A 19,229-nucleotide genomic window follows, 5' to 3' on the forward strand; every position below is an offset into this window, starting at 1 on the left:
CATTCTCTTCATTTAAATTTTTGCATAAGAATTATTATTTTACAGAAGCTTTTTAAATAGTACTTTTTTAGTATTTTTATGCCAAAAAAGTTTATTAACTAGAATATCTCCACATATTCCACCTTATACATATAATGCGATCATTAATTCGAATACAAAAGCACAGAATTTAATTTTTTTCAACTATAGTTGTAACGTTACAATATGCGAGAAGAATGATACACAGCTCAAATATATCTTTTATTTACGATTATATAGATTTTTGCTAGCGGTACTTCTTTGACGAAGTGTGACAACAATATATGACTGTATTATAGAACTCCCGATATATACATGGCTGCATATCACTGCAAAGGTAGGAGCATTAGAAATGGAAATTTCCTGCTGGGTATAATTACGCTATTCTGTTGCTGTGCTAACTAACAGAAACTCTCTCGTGAACGACGGTTCCCGTTCCCTGATTATCCTGCCCACCTGTCACAGTGATTACTCGTAGATACATAATCCGATCGCCGTTTGCCGATGACAGGCGACGCCGTACAGAACGTATGCACGTGCAAGATTACACACGATGATCATGTTTATTCGCCGCTGTAACCGGCGCTTGACCATCCGAAGATCTGGAACCGCGATGTACGTGCATTTCATCCGTAATGGCAATATATACAAGTTCACGATTGCAATCACGATCTCCGATGCTGTCGAACGCTACGATACGCAGCATATATCTCGTGCCTAAAAGCATCATCAAACGCATCACGCAAAATTATAGATGTAGAAAGCACATTAAACTTAACCAATGCACACGTGTTGCAATTGAATATGCCAGATAGTTCTCCTCATGTCATATATAATATCCTTTTGAACGTATTATACACATAAAATCTTTCTTTATATATTTAAAATCTCTTTTTATTTTATAATATATAAATATAAATATAAATATTTCGTGAACAAATATATTCCAAATTTTATTTCAAATTTTCGAGATTTTTTTAGAAAGAGAATTTATACTGTATATACATCTGTCTTTGAAAAAGGAGAGATTTTGATATGTTTCATTAATTGTAATTATGCTGTGTAACACATTTAAAATCAATATTCAACTTTATATGGCACATGATAAATGTAACAAAATTTAGAAAATTACGACGGCAAATCTTGATACAATCGGTAACAATCGGTGGAAAATAATCAGTTTTGTGCTTTCGACCACATATTATACCCACATATTATGTAATTAAGAACTCGCACGTGTATTAATGCACTTCTACAAATCTGATTATTGGCCCTTCAATCTTTGACCAGTTTGCCGTTTTTCACATAAACTTTCGATCTCTCATATAGACTTTCGCCTTGAAAGTCACGTCAGGGTTGCGTCGGGTTTTATCGACGGCACGCGGGTGATACCGCGTGTATCAATGGCCACGAATTGAAGGCGAAGTTCACGGTCTTATCAACGTCACGCATCACGCACGAAAAGCGGCGGCAAGGGCGTTGGCGGGGGCGGCGGTTAAACACAGTGACAGAGAAAGAAATCGAGGCGAGAAGAGATACGATTGTGGTTGCATGATGTATAAAGAAGCACCGGCATCGACGAGACTACGACACTTTTTGATTGTTCTCCGACAAAGGCGCAGCGGATCTGAAACGAGATGACTGGCCCAGCGTATTCGGGAGCGTTGGCGCTCGCTCTACTCTTTGGCATTTTCGCACGGATTCAAGCCGAATATATTAATCGTGAGTAAATTCCGAATATATTAATATATTTTTATCGTATCACCATTGTTATGCTTCTGCAAGAGTAATTTCATGATAAAAGAAAAGAATATATCTGAATATGATTAATGTCTATATGAAAGTACTTTAAAAAATTTAATATCCATGGAGAAAAAGAAAGAAAGAGAGAAAATTGTTTTTTTAATTATTTTCTTCAACTTCTAAGAGTATTTTTAATATTGTAAAAAATACGTGCTCTTACACAAAAGCAAAGTAATAAATATAACACATTACTTCTGTAATATTAAATAAAAAAAAAATGTTTAACTCATTTGGAACTTCACAACTTATAAAAAAGTCATTTTTAATAGCTTCTAACAATTCTTGATGTACACAACTAATACGTTATTACTGGAGATCTAATTTCACGAAAAATTTATTTTTAGTGAAATAATCATTTTAATAACGACGATTATTTTTTTAATCCCGTGTATTACATTTCTTATTTTCCAATTATGCGAATATTATTTCTCGCTGCGGCATGCAACTCGAAATATGATGCCGCGTATTGTGTCTTATTACGCGCTGTAATAGTAATAACGAAATGTACATAAAGCATGTACTACTACACGCAAAAGGTACTCCTGCGTACTTATTTTCGTAGCTATCCGTAAAGTGGAAACCTAAGGCCTCTTTCGTGGTTCTCAAAGTTTAGATAGTAAACTTACTTTATCAAACTACAACATCTATAGTAAATTCTGTATTAGTCAGCTTCCTCGAAACTCTGAGCAGCTCGTCAACTATTCCTGTTGCAATTAATTTTTCGAGAACTTGTTTACTACGTGGTGTATTATGCAACATACTTCATTTCGATATTATTCCAGGAAATTCGTGTAATTGTGTAATCTTAATTTCAAATACATCAGTTGTGTTTCCATTACATAGATATCAAAAATCTATCTTTAAATCAAAATGACTCTGTGATTTTTTCACGATTTTTTTAGTAGAGTTTTTTCAGATAATTATCTTTTAAAACCTAATAACTATTTTTTTTTTCAATTATTGTTCATTACAACTTATTCTTAACTTGCATGTCATTTAACGAATGTTGAGATTTCGTAATCTGTCAAACTGATTTGCACGATTCCATAATTCATATTTTTATTCGTAATAAATAATTAAACATACAATATCACATGCAATATGAAAAATATTAACTCGCAAAATATAGAATATAAATAAAGTGAAATTAGTAAGAAAAATCTTTGTATCGAACAAAACTAACATATTAAAATACTATTAGGATTTTAAATACCTTTATAGAAAACAATATGAAGCACGAATCTATCGCAACAGATAAAACATGCGTATTAAAGCTAAATTGTAGAATCGTTTATTCAAACGTAATTCTATTTTTCATATTTTTATAACCGATTCGATCAATGATAAGATCATCAGATTACTTATAAGAGAAAGAAACTAAGATGAGGCGAGATGTCGCAGCAGATCAATTATTCTTTGACTTTAGCATGCACGTACCATTCGACGATTACATTCATATGTCGATTTAGATGTAAAAGGAAAAAAAGTATTATAATAAAGCTTAAATAGCGCCACAATGGTAGCTGGCACAAGTACATGGATAACGAAACATAAATGCGTAAGCGGCTTGCGTGTTGCAAATCGACAATTCTCATTTCAAAAATCGGCTCAGGAAATATAGAAATGTATTTTCCGGCAATTGGAATAGCGGATGCATAATATTACGTGCATTTTATGAACTGGCTCGTTGCCGTCGTTTCTCGACGACAAGCTTAACCCGCTACGACGACCGCTCCCGTGTTTCTCTGTAGGATGGCGTCCATTTAACCGAAGTGGAGGCATTAGACGGTGAGCGGAAGTCAATGGAGAATTTGGAATACAAGCTTGCAGATTACGCTGCAACATCGGAAGTTAATAAACCGAATTTAGTGTTCGGTTTTAGTATTCGCTCCGTTGCTGCTTTCCAACCAATACCCCGGGAATAACGTAACGAGGAAGACTAAATAAGAGAATAAAAGGGGATGTAAAGCGGGAGAAACTATCTACTAATCAATTATGTATATCGGGGATGTGTATGGTTCGATGTTTCTAATATATTTTCAAGAAATATTTGTTGAATATAATGTTGATTATTTCGCGCGCACGCTTTAATCAAGTAATGTTAGTAATAGTAGATGTAATAATACAATAGGAGATGTTCGTTTCATATAATTTAAATTGAATTTTCCTCGGTTAATATATTGCAGTATCACTAATAATATCAATTACATTGATAAATTACAGTTTGGTCGAACGAAGTGTAAAACTCTCTTTCTTACTATTTATCTTCAATTAATAAGATAACATCCGAAGAAATATTTTGCAAGGTTACGCTTTTATTAGAGTTTAAATATTTGATACATCAGAGGACAATTAAACGGCTAAGCACTAATATATATGCCAAGAATGCTACATCTATTGATCTACTATGATTAGTAGAGCTTGCTTATCATTTAGAATTATATAATATAATCTTATTTATACAATACTTTAATTGGCTGTAGATACATTATATATTTTTTATTACTTATTTAAATAAATTTTAAATTTAGTTTGATTTTCCATGCATTCTATCGTGACAAAGTTAAAGCTTCCAGATTATTAGAGAAAAATTTTTACATATTCGTATGGATCAGAATTACTAACAAGTATATAATTGTAGATAAATTTTAAAAATAATTCCTTTAACGATAGTTCCTTTTGGAGATAGTCTTTTACATACGAAATATATTTCTCAATATATTTTCGCCATCAGTTATAACAGTATCTTTTAATATCGATGAAATTTTCACTTATTCAAACAGATAGATACAAGAACGGGTAAATATTTCATTCCGCGCGTCAGAATTCATCGGCCAACCGGCCGAACGATCGGAATAAAATGCATGCGCTTGGAAAAAATGATTGAATTAACGAGCCGCAAAAAACTGTCTCCCATGTTGATTTACGTCCTAAAAAGCCCTCGTGCCAGGGACAGCACGTTGATAGATTATTTGAATAACACATCCTGGTGCATAATGTAGATTGTATAGAGTGTCATTATCTCGTTTACAATTCACTCTTTGACGCGAAATATCAGACAGAGTGTCGACTGGGTGAATTTAATAAAGCTAATTATTTGTTTTACCGCCAATAAAACGGTCATTTCCATCAAATATTTAAGTACTATATTATGTGAAAGCGAAGCAATGTGGTTTATTCATCACATCGACAGCTGCCTACCAACTATTCCTTCACTGAACAATTACACTGATCGTTATGGGCATTAATTTTACGCTTCGCGACTGAGTAATCAAGCGCGAGGTTATGAGGTGGGGAAGGGGAATGGTACAACATTTAAAATAATTAATCTTTCATATTGTCGCTTACTGAATAAAATTTTGATAATTATTATCACTCGACAGATCGTAATCAGCATCTGGCGCCCATTAAACAAATTATATCATTGTTTGAAATTCTATGCCCGGAATTCCGCGCGTTTTATTTATTTACGCAAATATTTATCCTGAATATTATTAAAATATTTTCCCGAAAATTCAGAAACACGGATGACTCGTTTTATAAATCCAACGATTTATAAATAAAAGATAATCAGTATTACATGGAAAAATATTCCTCACATGGACTATATTGGACTCGCGGGTCGAATCGTTATTTCGTTCGATAAACAAATTATGTTACCGTGTAAATTATTGTACATTACTGTTACTTCGCCTGCTACGATCGTTTGCATATACGGCCGTTATATAAACGTATTGAAAATCGAAAAAAAAAAATGGAATTTACCATAAAAAGAAGTAATGGTACTTTTTATGGCAATGCGCAACTTACAATGAGCTTGCAACTGAAGAAATATATTTGCTTAAATAATAAGTGCAAGTAGTTGAAGAATTATTTGAAAAGTCAGTCGCGTTTTCGGAATATTGAGACCCGTTCTTATGTAGGCGAAAGGTGGGTGCGTACAGAATAGAAGAATAGATGTGGATAGCCTCACTGAAGGCCGAAAGTTGGCAAGTACACGACCTTGGCGTAGCTCGGTAATTCTCCATATTTTGCAAGCGATTGTTTCAATGTCAAAATCGTGACGAACGATATCAGGAAGGTTCTTAACCCGCACGAGATCAAGAGAAGGCTCTGTAAACTTCTAATATCAGTAAATCTACGATTTATCGATAGAAAAAGATTGGAATATTTATTACTCGTGTGTTTCAGTGATATCAATATAAAAATTATGGAGACTCTTTTATGCATGTGTGCAAAATTTATTTAATTTTTCTGAAAAGGTTTACAATTGTCTCAAGTTTTTATTTTATTTCCTATTCTTCTGTTCTATAATTGCCGAATGTCGTGAAAATAATAAATTTTCGATATTACATACGTTTATTAGAAAATTTGTACATTATGAGTATAGAAAAAATATCGAATTTATGGAGTTTATTGGATAGATATCGAATTATTGGTGAAATGTAATTACGTTGTTTTTACTTCGGAATAAATAGTAAAATTATAAAATTTTGCTTTTAACGCATTTAACAATGTCACGTGCATTACAATGCAAATTTTCGATTTCTAACAATTCAAATTAACACAAAGAAAAACTTAATATAATTAGAGAATAATCTTCAAATATAGCAACTTTCATCTCGATTAATTTTTCTGATGAGATATTAAGCATGAAATTGTTTCGACGGATGTCCATGTTTGCCTCCAGATTTATCTTATCTTTGACAGAGAATCAATATCGAGCAGAATTTAATCTTATTCGCATCTAAGATATACAAGAGAGATAGAAGAAGAATATTACGAACACAAAGTCGTTAGCAGAAAAATTTGTAGAATTAAGAAAAATAGTATACCATTCAAATTTTCCTCTATCAATCATCCCTATTAGTTATAAAAGCGATCAACCAACATGGCGATAGAAACCTCGCGCATAGAAACCAGATTGCCAATAAAACATAAGCGTACTGTGACTTCGGCTGCCAAGATACCGCCGATTTACAGCCACGGTCAGATTTTCCCGAAAACACGCGAAAAGAGAGAGGTCTTTTTTCGACGCTCCCTGAGCACAATTCGTTCCGGCCAGGAAGGATAAACGGGGCGGCTCCGCGTTCAACCCGGCCACCAAACCGAGGCATCGGCTCGTATTATCATGATCGCGTCCCCGGACTGGTTTTGACATATCTATTACGCGTTTCGGAATAGAGGCGACTTCGAATTCTATGCCATTCGCCCTCTCTCCATCCTGGCCGCTTTGACGTCCTTTCCTCGTCCGTTGTGGAAGAGCGACGGGGATGGGAAACGCGGTGGTGCCGGCGTAGAGGTCCAATTAATCAGTCGGGGCGTGAAACGAGTGGGGAGAGGGTTGATTCCGGGGGGAGGGTGGTTTAAGAGGGAGAAGGGTAGGGGAGAAGAGGGAATCGGGACGCAGAGCAGGGGCGTCGCAGGGATTGTAGTGACAGATCCACCGTATCTGTCCCTATCTGCTCGGGGCATTAAATTCGCGCGACGCCAACGCCGTACCAGAGAGAATTCATTCGAATCGGTTAACATTCCGGTAACGCAGCGATTCGGGTTTCAATTAAACGCAACGCCGTTAACAGACGCCGTCGCACCGCATCGGGGCAGATTTTAAGAACGTAATTTTACTGACTTCTACGAATTTATTCAAAAAAATGAAAAGGGATTAATAATACGTTATTATTAGGAGGATGCTTCTCGTCGAATATACTTCAAATACTAATCGAGCCAATTGTTTGTTTCCTTTGCAAAAATACGATTGAATCGGTTATAGTTGTACGAATCTCTTAATTTTTCCATCAGCAAATCAGGCATATTTTTTTGGAGAAAGTATTTTTTATGGAAACATTTGTATATATATAGCAGTTATTAAAACTAATTTATAACTATCGTCATAATTCAAAAATTACATTGTATTTTATATATAACAATTTGTATGAGTCAAAAATTTTATGATAAACGCTATTATAAAGACTTCTATGTTCCTTCTACAATGACCGAGTCCATTACGATTTGGTGTAATTGATACAAATTAATTGTGCATACTAATTAATTGGTGCATACGAATTAATAATGATAACAATTTATGATTATTGCCCGCGATAATGATAACAGTTTATAATCGTCGATTGCAACCAAATTTATTTTCATTGCATTTTGACTGCATCTATCGCATTAATCGTAATATTCATTTACATCTTAAAATGAAATGATTATATCCTTTCTTTTTAATAGATATTAAATTTATATTTTCTCAGTTTATATTTCTTTGAATTTCTTTGATCTCAAGATATTGATGCAGCTTTCCTTATTTTGCAATATTTAATTAAATATTTTGATGACAATAACAATTCAGGTATAAGTGAAACGGATTAAAAAGCAGATTCGATCTTCCATGAAATTTTATCATCAAATTAATTTATTATCAGCAAATTTTACACTATTAAAATCTATTATATTCATCCTTAAAATTGGTCACAATGTCATTCAATGTCTGTCAAGATTTCTATTAAACGCAGAAGTCGCTCTATCCATTGAGGCCATATCACAAATATTAGTCATCAAATGCTAGAAACGATCAATAAGCTGTCAATATGTTCTCATCAACAAGAGTACAAATGATAACTCCATACGGTCTGGAATAATCAAAACATAATGTGACGATATTATCAGTATCCAATAGCAAATGCGAGTCCACTAGTTTTCGAAATTTCTCTCTTTCATATATTCGTAATCTTTTTCATATATTCGTAATGAAAAAATTCGTAGATGGCAATAAACTTTTACATAAAAATATACAAAAGATAAAAATACAGAAAAAATATTATTATAAGGAGGATTCTTAATCTTGTAAAAGTTTATAATAAGATAATTTTTATAATAAGTTAGAAAGAGAGCGACATTCACTGACAAGATAAAACATTGAAAGTATTATTAAATTATACAGCGCGTCATCCAATTTGGCGACTCTCTGGACACTTTCAATGTGTCGATACTCATTTTTGTCTCGTTCGCGCAATAAAAAGAAAAAGAAATCAACACCTAAGATCATGTCGCTATCGATCGATGCGACATTGATAGCTTTATATATGGCGCCAGATCTTGCAACAAGATCACCGAGGCAATTAATCGTTATCAAGCATTAACGAGGAAATCCGTATTTGATACTAGTGGCAGATGTTCCATGCGGTATAAGCGGAATACGAGAAGCTAGAATTGTTGGAGGTCAGGATGCAGCGCAAGGTGAATTTCCTTGGCTCGTGAGCATAACCAGAAAGGGTGGACATTTTTGTGGGGGTGCCATCCTCAATTCCAGATTTATACTGAGTGCCGCACATTGTTTATGTTCGTAAGTAATATGTGTTATATTATAATATAATTTTTTTTTTTTTTTCGATTAAAGTTATATATGCAAAAATGGAGTGAATAGTAGAAAAAGAAAAAGTATGTGTATGTATGTGCATGTGTTTGTGTATGATATACCAAATATAAAATACAAAATATCATGTTTCTAATTTTGCTTATATTTTCGCAACAAATTCTCAAAAGAGGCATCTCTTCATTAACAGAGTACGTAGACTATGAAGACTAAGTCCTTTACGGCCTACTACAAAGTAAGCTTTAATTTCAACAGTCGATCGGAAACTTATTTAATTTCTTGACAACTTTTAATGGGATACGCGCATATTAAATCTCGATAAATTCGATCCGCTATAGATTGTGATATCTAATTATTATCTCAGAAATTATTTATATATAAAGTGTTCCATCTGACTTCATCGAAAATATTTTATTACATTTTGGTATATTCCAAATTTGGCATATTCCAAATTTTGTGACTTTAATAGTATTTTGATTAGAGTTTTAGTCGAGTAATGTTTGAGATGTTTAGGTGTTTAACATGTTAGAGGAAACTTATATTAGATATCTTTTAAAGAAAAATTAATTCCAAAATTTATAATAATTCTCATTGTAATAATTCAGCAATATTTTTTTTTTTTTGTAATTATTATAATAATTATGTGAATATGTTTCAAATATTGTTAATTATATTTACATATCGAATATTGTCAATGATTATTCAAATCTATTATTATTGTGAGATTTGTTCGACTTTATTTTATTCGCAAAATTAACGATCAATCTTTTCAAAAATTCACAATTGTGCACGGAAAAAGCATGCACGAAAAAACATTTTGCGAATAGAAAAGAATTTAAAATGCATATACAAAAATTATGGTCAACGTAAATGTCACTGTAAAATTTAAGCTACGTCGCAGAAGCGTTCCATCTGTTATACATATAGCAGATAGAGATGCAACTGTGCGCATCCGCATACGATTTTGATCGTGTTAGTATATCAAGTTTAAATAAAAACAAACAAATCTTTCACAGCAAGCAGTATGTCCTTATAATTTCTTTTTTCATAATGTATTGCTACTAATTAATCAATAAGTACAAATTGTTCCTAATAAAATACATGCAATATTGGTGAAAAAGAGAGAAACAGAGAGAGAGAGAGAGAGAGAGAGAGAGAGAGAGAGAGAGAGAGAGAGAGAGAGAGAGAGAGAACAGATAAATAGACAGAGACAGAGAGGTACATAGATAAACATATGTACATAGACACGATAAAAATATTGTAAATCTTATTTAAATATAAAATTATAACTGATTAAATATAATCATCCGAATTTAAGATCAGCATTGAAAAAAATTTTACAAAATAATCTCTAGCGTAAAATAAATAATAACAAATGAGAATATCGAAATTAAATTCTACAAGATTAATTTTATATTTAGCATGTGCATATAAATGGAACAATAACTATTCGGTGAAAAATAAAAAAGATATTTTATCTTCACATATATGTTATAATATATTTTTCCAACTATAGTGAAATTAAATATTCTATTTTCTATATGTATCATGTTATCAGCAAAACGATTATTATGTATCATTGAAAATCTTACGACACCTATCTTTGGATAACGATTTGCCAAAGCAAGCGAATGCAATAATAAGTACAAATGATTATGCCGAGCATTAAACGGATAACAATCACTATTACTGCGTAGAAGATGAGTTTACTACGCAGCTGCGGTGATATATGCGGGACACCTTTCGTGTAGATATAATTAAACGGGCGAGAGCAGACCTATAGCTGGGTGGTGAGCAACAAAACGTGCAGATATTGCGTATCCCTTTCGGTTACTGGACAGATTACAGAGGAACGGGATGGAGAGGGCGAGATATAGAGGCCGTTCGGAGGTAGCGAGAGACCGTAGAGAGAATTCAGCGCCGAGCTTTGGCGTTGTAAACCATGATTGCGTGTAGATTACAGACCACTCAGTAATTGCTAGCAACCATGCAAAACGCACGAAACATGCTGGAATAAGACGCGTGGCAAGGGAATATAAAATTGAAGGCGACTGTCTATTTATGTCATATTTTATTTAAACCTTCTCTCCTTTGCCTTCTAGCTATCTCTTTTTCTTCTCCGTTTCCCTTCTGTAACTCTTATACAAAAACAAGACGATTTCTGACGTGCATCGATAATACCTAACACTCACTGCGTGAAATTTATGGTGATTAGATTCTTGATGATTTTTCATTATCGTCTCTGTCGTGAAAGAAAGATTACAGAATAAAGTTCGTTATGATTTGCTTTTTAATCTTTTTACACATTTCAGTAATACAGCGATGAATAATAAGTTTATGCTATATATAATTAAAAATTCTTTTAATATAAATAAATATATTAAAAGCATATAATTATCTTTGTCGCAGAATTTAAATCTCCGAATGGTTTTGTCAACTGTCAAAAACTGATTATATAAATTACCACAAAGATATGCAGACACGCAGAGAAAGTATTTTCTATTAAATCCGAAAAAAATTTTGACACGATCCAAAATAGCACGTACAGCTCCGATCAAACTAGCTGTACAAAATAGAATTCATTGAATTAGTGAATAACCTAAACAAATTATCACGCGTTGTTCTATCAAACTGATGGCGCGGCGACCAATTATTATTAATACAATGCCCGCTATGAATAATATGGTTGATTAATCGTCATGCGAGCAAGTATGAATTATACCCGTATGGTGATACAAGAACTGGCAGCCTAGCGACGCAAAGCCGATATTTCTCGTTCGACGATATCGTACGGTAAATTAATGTTCAACGGTACCTTATTGCTAACGTCATTCTCCGTGCAACGTTGCGTAATTCACGGCTGCGTCCCAATGTCGATATAGCGGTGCCAGAAGAGCCGCACGATATTTAACGAGCCGGACCGAAATTAATTCCAATCGATTTATCGATTCAGCATTCAATTAATTTTTAACGAGGCCATTAGTATATAGAAAAGAATAGATACGCTGTCGCATTCCCGGATAGCAAACATTGTTCTCGTACAATAAAAGAAGAACGAACATATGCAATTTAATTGCGACAGTGTACACTGAACAATTAAGCTTCGTTTAAATTTATTTTAATAAATGAAAAAGCGACGTCACACACAATTCTATTTTTTCATTACTTATCTTTTGTAAATAAATGAAAAACAAGAACGTAAAAACATGAAGACTGAAAAAATAAGTTTAAATTAGATGCGTGTATGTATATGTATCATACTAGAATTAAGTTTAATCTCATTATATATATTGATCTGAGATTGAAGCAAACTAATTTCGTACACCTCTATATTTAGACATTGTGAAATATTTAATAGTTAATTAACACGTATTAATATCTCATTTGTTGCCAATCGAATTGCATTTCGCATTTGGATTTGCGTGTGTTTCACTCATCATTATATAGGTAAATTTTATATAAAGATGTAGAAAATCACAAGAAACAAAATGCAATTCGGTTTGCAACAAATAACATATAATACTAATACACATCTTATTTTGATAATTATGAGATATTATCAACAGACAATATACATATATATACATTGCGTAGATATAAAATAACTTCTAGAAACAATTTTACTAAAAAAAATGTACATGAAAAATACATGGTGTATAAAAAGTCTTTGAACATGCCGGTATGTCATTATTAATGACAAAACACAAACCGGCATAACAGTAATGACTGTCATTACTTGAATCGAGATACAATCGCGTCTTTGAATAATAATGTATATTGATCGTAATCTCTATGCTAATTTTGCAATATATTGGAAATTGATTTTTGGTTAACAAAATATCGGTCTATTTGAAGCAAACATTTACGTCAACGCTGGTTTGCCTAAACAAATCGCATTGCTGCAATCGTTATGTTCCTCAATGCAACGCCTGTGAGCGTATTTTAATTGGAAGGGTACAGCGTTACGAAGAGAAGGGGATGCATTGAAAGTAAACCGTATAATCCGCGAGCCGCGAGACAATAGCGGAGACTCGACGACGATGGAAAGGTCCATTAAAGCGGCTTTATAAAGAGCGGCGGCAAAACAGGGCCTGGAAACTTAGAAAACGCTCTACGATAAACTTTTGAGGAAGGGAAGGTAAGGAAGGAAGGGGTTGCTTGACGAAAGTGGAACAGTAAGAGGGCGTTTGTGAAACATAGTGAAGGAACGTCGGACGGAGAAGGGAGATGGGGCAGGGGCAGGTACAACGAATAGTTCTGATGAAGGGGGTGTCGTAATTTTGTTAATTATTCAGAGGCACCGTAGGCCGATTAATTAACTGAAGCCACTCCGGCCGGGTCAGGTATTTAAGAGAGAGCTTTGCAAACGCGGACGCGTTGTTCGAGCGGCATAAAAATCCCGGTTAAATAATTACCGACGTTCTAGGAAAAGAAACTGCGAGAGGGAATCGGAATTCGTTGGAGCAATTGAGGGGGTCGTGAACGGGAGCGAGTGGTAGGGAAATAATTTTTTGTGCTTCCAAAATGCATATGATTTGGAATTGTTGCAAATTAAATAAATAACGAAGCGATAAAAACGTTGTTGTCGCGTTCTTGAATCGCTTTAAAATGCAAGTATCAATATTCATAAGGTTTTCTCATTTGTTATTTTTATTATGAACGTGCAAGTGACAAATCGAATGTTTCGAGATTTTGCGAATGAAAGACATCATCTCGAATTTTTATAGTCAAATTTTTATACGCCGCAGTTATTCGTGCATTTTTATCTTCATAATTTTTCTCAAGTGATAATTGCGAGAAATTAGCAATGATTTTACATAACGCATGTAGATTATATGAAATACTCCTTATTACTCGTGTTATTATAGTTTACTTTTTGAATCATTGCATTGCTTCCTAAAAAATAAAAACATAAATTGAACGCATGGATTTTATTTATCGTACGGGCATATCTCTATAATATTATTTAATATCAATAATACTACGTTTTTCTAATGTAATTAATATTTTGTACATTCTGTAAAGCATATATTTTTTTCCGGAGAAAAACAGAGAGAATAAAAAAAATCTGTTTCGATAAAATTATGGTAGAAAATATGATTTAATTATGGTAATAAAAATTATGGTTATATAATCAAGTACTAGTTGATAAAATACGCCGTATCATTGCTAAATTGAATCCGTCTTCACTTAAATTTCAGCGGCACGAACAAGATTCCGGTGGGACAATTGCGCGTCACGCTAGGCGAGCACAATTTAAGGGCTCCAGAAATTCCAGCCGCGAGACATGAGAGTGTCATAAACGTGGTGTTGCATCCTAATCACAGATGCGGCAAATATGTAGACGATATTGCCCTGCTGGAACTTGCTAGACCGATCAGCTGGTCGGAAAGCGTGAAACCCGCATGTTTACCTGTGGCCACAGGAACACCAGGATATAGCATTTTCAGCGATATGAACGCGATAGTAGCCGGATGGGGCTGGCTCGGAGAAGATAAAAGCAAATGTGAGTAAATAATTGATATTCCTTTCGATACCAATTATGATTACGGAACGATTGTATCACGGAATTAGCTGTCATTACATCAACTATTTCGACAGATTTTGATGCCTTCAAGTATAATGTCATTATATGATATCGTTTAAAACTATTGTGATGGATTTTTTCATTCTTTTTCTATTATCCAATAAAAATTTTTTTTTTTATATACTTTGTGATATACATATAATGCTACGTCTACGTGATTATCAGATCAAAGTATTTCATTTGTTGGACAAATATTAGAGAAATTAAAGAAAAATGTTACAAAGTAATCAAATTGAATTCTCTCTGCTCTATTATTTTGTAAATAATGGAACTAACTTTTTTTCTATTATTTCATAAATAGCGATATAATAAATACAGTAATGTATAAATGTGTTCATAAATTTAACTATATTTTATTTAACTATATCATATACTTGTCTTTTACTGACTCTTATACTCTAATTAAAGAAGTTTTTATAAATAAATATTCTAACATAACTTTTGCGAAACTTCCTATCAGAATTGAACGGTATTCATTAACAGTATTCAAACGCTCTCAAATGCTTTTGCCATTTTTGTCAATTACTAGTAATCGGCATTCTCCAAAATACACAATATGTTGATATTTTATAATTGCATTTTGCAACATAATTCACGAGTGGTAAATAAATTCTTGCTAAAATGTGTGTAATGGGTATTAGAATGTGTGAAGATTCTCGATCGTGTTATTCAAGTTACGTTCAAGATGTTTATAAATATTTGAGATACATCCTAAGTCTGAAGTTTCGATAACTCTTAACATGATAATGATCGAAACGACGAAACACGCATCAAAGTTTCCATAATCACCAAAGTTTCTGCAAGCGTCGAAATCCTGTAGATACGCCAATTTAAATCGATAAAGTGGACAAGATTATTTTGACATAAGACAAAAATCACCAAGAATTGCGCTATTTCTGGGAAAGTTTTTTAAATTTTCAACCAATGTATCTCTCTCTCTCTCTCCCTCCCTCAGAATTAAATATATAATAGAAAAAATTATAGAAATTTTATATGTGATTACATATAAGTTTTCTTGGATATATTAGAGCTAGTAGAATAGAGTTTAAGCAGATTTAGCTTAGCAATTTGTGTTATTTATATTTATTATTATTATCGTTCTACTCATAGAAGGAATCAAAGTTATCTAATTAAACATCTAATTAAGCATCGTCGGCACAAATAGCCCTTATTGACACAACTATTAATAACATTCAAAATTCACATTTCAATTAAATTAAAATTAACAAGTTCAAACTGTTAGCGATTTAAAACAAATTTTGTCTCGAAATATGAGATAATTTTTGTCTTATGAGAAAGTTGCTGCGTATACTAAAACGATTACATTATGTTCCAGACAAGAGAGCAGACGTGCTGCAGAAAGTACAGGTTCGCGTGGTAGCAAACACTGTTTGCAGCGAATGGTATGCGAGTCAGGGCAAGTCGATCCGCGTGGAATCAAAGCAGATGTGTGCCGGTTGGGAGGAAGGCGGGAAAGATTCTTGTTGGGTGAGTAAAAAGGCACTCTATCGCCACAATTCATCTTTTTGGATGCAAAATGTCCGCGTGTGCATTCACATTTTTTTGCATTCGCGCATCGTTGCTCGCTCGGCGCCGCTTGTCAATCGCCCGATCACGGAATTCATGGTTCGTCGGACGGGTGCGACGCAAATTTCAATAAATACCCACGATACCGTGGTAATGCGCATACAATGCTGTTCGGGCATGATAGCCGACCATGCCGAATGATACCGGTCCCCGATAATTGGATCGTATATAATTGCATCGGCCTCGCTCCGCGGATCTCTAACGTGGGCTGATATTTATGCAAAATTGGGACAGGGATTAAAAAAAGTGATAACGTTTACTAAAAGAACAAAAATTGTACGAGCTTTCTATATTATCGCCTTCATTATTCACATGCAACGAGATATATGAAGAACATCGATTAAAAGAACTTTAAAAAAAATTTTATATAATTAATATTTAATGATGATGCGTTGTACATGAAGTACTTGTCATGTGTAGCAAGAAAAACGCTATTTTTTTTTTATATAGACGATTAATAAGATTTATATTTAGCTAAATTTAGAAAAATTTCTTGTTAGTAGAAATCAATGTATTGTACAATAACTTTGATCTCATTTGGAAGATAATTTAATTCTCTAACTTTTGTTTCGGTACTTTTTGGTAAAAAGACGCATGCTTTCCCTGATATTTGTAAAAATGTAAACAATAACCGTGATTTCAGAGGTTTTTGGGCGCTAACTTTTTAAGAAAACATTTTTCGATCCATGTTTATAGGAAACTTTTTATTCGGTATTAAATTATTTTTCAAATGAGATCAGAATGATTGTAGTTCGCTCCATGGGTTTTGAAAGAAACCAATTTATAACCGATTTCAAATATACCGAATAGTGTTTTTTCGACTATTGACGGTTATTCGAAAACCTATGGAATGAATTATTAGTATAAATTGAAATGAAGTCAATATTGCGCTTATATGCTTTTGATATTGCAAAAATATTAATGATGATTATCATCAATGCAGACATATGTATACATGCATGTGCTAAACACTCATCTAAAAATCATGCTTTTTTTCTTTACATTTAAAAAGACAGAAAGGAATATTATATTACACTGTAATCATGTCATGATAATTTGCAAATCAATCTTGATTTCTTTTCAATTTTTTTTATATCACGTCCTCTCTCATGGAGATGGACAATGCATTTGCTCTGTCACGCGAATGTTAAAGTCACGTTGTCAATTAAGATAGTAGTTTCTGTGCGAAGGAAAATCATTTTCCACGGAAATTCTACCGTAGCATTATCAAGTCGGCGTCTATGTCTATAGGAACAAAAATAAGAATACTGATTCCCATTGTTTCCGATAAGTTTTCTCCGTGCCTCTGTCGCGTTCTTATCAGCAATTTCTATTTCTTCTAGACGAAGATATTCCCGGGAAAACAATCGAGAACAGATATATTGCTTCAGAATATATCGAAGAGAGAAAAGTACAATATGGCTGAGGGTTCCAATGGGAATTGAGATGTGCTAGATTTCTTGTTTATCTCGTTTGCGCGAAAACTAGGACTGACAGTTATAAAAATTGATTTCTATATCGAACGCAGCGCGATTGGAATTATAAACGATTCTATAATATGTTTCCAAGTCCATCTAAAAATAACAATTACTTCTCTAATGTTTATATGTTGATATTGTTTTAATATATTTGCTGCGAGATATAATTATATATTATACAATCATTTTTATTAATTTTATTTTGAAAAAAATTGGGATATAGGGATAGAATCAGAATTATATTCTATTAGTCATTCTCGACAAGAGTATTTTAGCGAGCAAAAGAAAAATATTTTTTACTACATCTAAAATTATTTTTCATCAACAAAAATTTGGCGAGATCTCAAGGGCAATTAAATTTTTTTAAATTTTTAAAAAAGAAAAAAAATAATTTACAATTATTCGAATCTCAATGCGCGAAGTAAACTTAATACACAATCCAATAACAATAAATGTTATGCCTATAGTAAGACGTGATTTTCATCTTACAAATTTTCAGCGACGAGATTTATGATTATTTATGATTGTGTAAAACGATACCGAAATTTACTGTAATGAATACTTTTGCAATCCTACAGTTCATATTAGAGCATATGGGATTTGCATTGCGCCGTTGAACCGCAGAAGCTTACAGGATGTGCGGAGACGACATTGCACACATTCTGTATTTTATTCCAGGCTGACAGCGGCGGGCCCTTGATGGTCAGAAGTCGTCCTGCCGGACCGTTGATGGTAATCGGGGTGGTCTCGACTGGCATAGGCTGCAGCAAACCACGACTTCCTGGCATTTATACGAGAGTTTCGGACTACGTTTCTTATATTACGCAAGTGATACAAGCCGGCCGATGATGGAAAAAAGTACAAACACGAGCTTTTATCTCGGTGCCTAATTCCATCTAAGAACAAAATTTTTTCCTAAAATTAAACTTGAAATTTTTTTCCTATTTCAATACAACATTAATATTTCTAAATTTATAATCTGATAATATTAAGATGTTTTGAAGATGTTTAAAAGATATAAGAAGTTTTCAAAATGTTTTCGAAACATCTTTTAGATATACGTCTAATTACAACTGTAATATAGAAAAAGCAAGTCGATTAAGCACATAATTACAATATTAAATGATTATCTATTTCAAATAAATACTTGAGAGCGAAATGTTATAAATTCGAAAAATCCATTTACAGCCAGTATAGAATATTGTATTGATATACGTCGGATTGATTAAAAAAAAAAGTGGGAAGTGATTATTTATATAAAAGATGATTATGATAACAAATATTGGATGAAGAAAAATATGTATAAAAACAGTCGACCTTATTCAAGATTATATTTAATCTAGTCAATTATACCTCACATAATATATACCTAGTATAA

At 33.1% G+C, this 19,229-nt stretch overlaps 1 protein-coding gene across 1 annotated transcript; it reads left to right on the forward strand.

Moving 5' to 3' along the window:
• The first annotated feature begins 1,655 nt into the window (after nt 1-1,655).
• LOC138940327 (prostasin) lies at nt 1,656-18,739 on the forward strand. Its single transcript, XM_070309145.1, has 5 exons — nt 1,656-1,740; nt 8,992-9,169; nt 14,401-14,705; nt 16,123-16,274; nt 18,530-18,739. Exons 1-5 carry the CDS (start codon nt 1,656-1,658, stop codon nt 18,698-18,700), a joined length of 891 nt encoding a protein of 296 aa, XP_070165246.1. The 3' UTR covers nt 18,701-18,739.
• Nucleotides 18,740-19,229: the final 490 nt, after the last annotated feature.

Source organism: Polyergus mexicanus, unplaced genomic scaffold (assembly GCF_030449975.1).
Source record: "Polyergus mexicanus isolate NDT 795.1 unplaced genomic scaffold, iyPolMexi1.0 SCAF_16, whole genome shotgun sequence".
Classification (NCBI taxonomy): domain Eukaryota; kingdom Metazoa; phylum Arthropoda; class Insecta; order Hymenoptera; family Formicidae; genus Polyergus; species Polyergus mexicanus.

Coding starts and splice junctions, on each gene's coding strand:
- LOC138940327 (XM_070309145.1), top strand. CDS start 1,656: ATGACTGGCCCAGCGTATTCGGGAGCGTTGGCGCTCGCTCTACTCTTT. Junction 9,170..14,400: donor GCCGCACATTGTTTATGTTC/GTAAGTAATATG, acceptor CTTAAATTTCAG/CGGCACGAACAAGATTCCGG. Junction 14,706..16,122: donor CGGAGAAGATAAAAGCAAAT/GTGAGTAAATAA, acceptor ATTATGTTCCAG/ACAAGAGAGCAGACGTGCTG.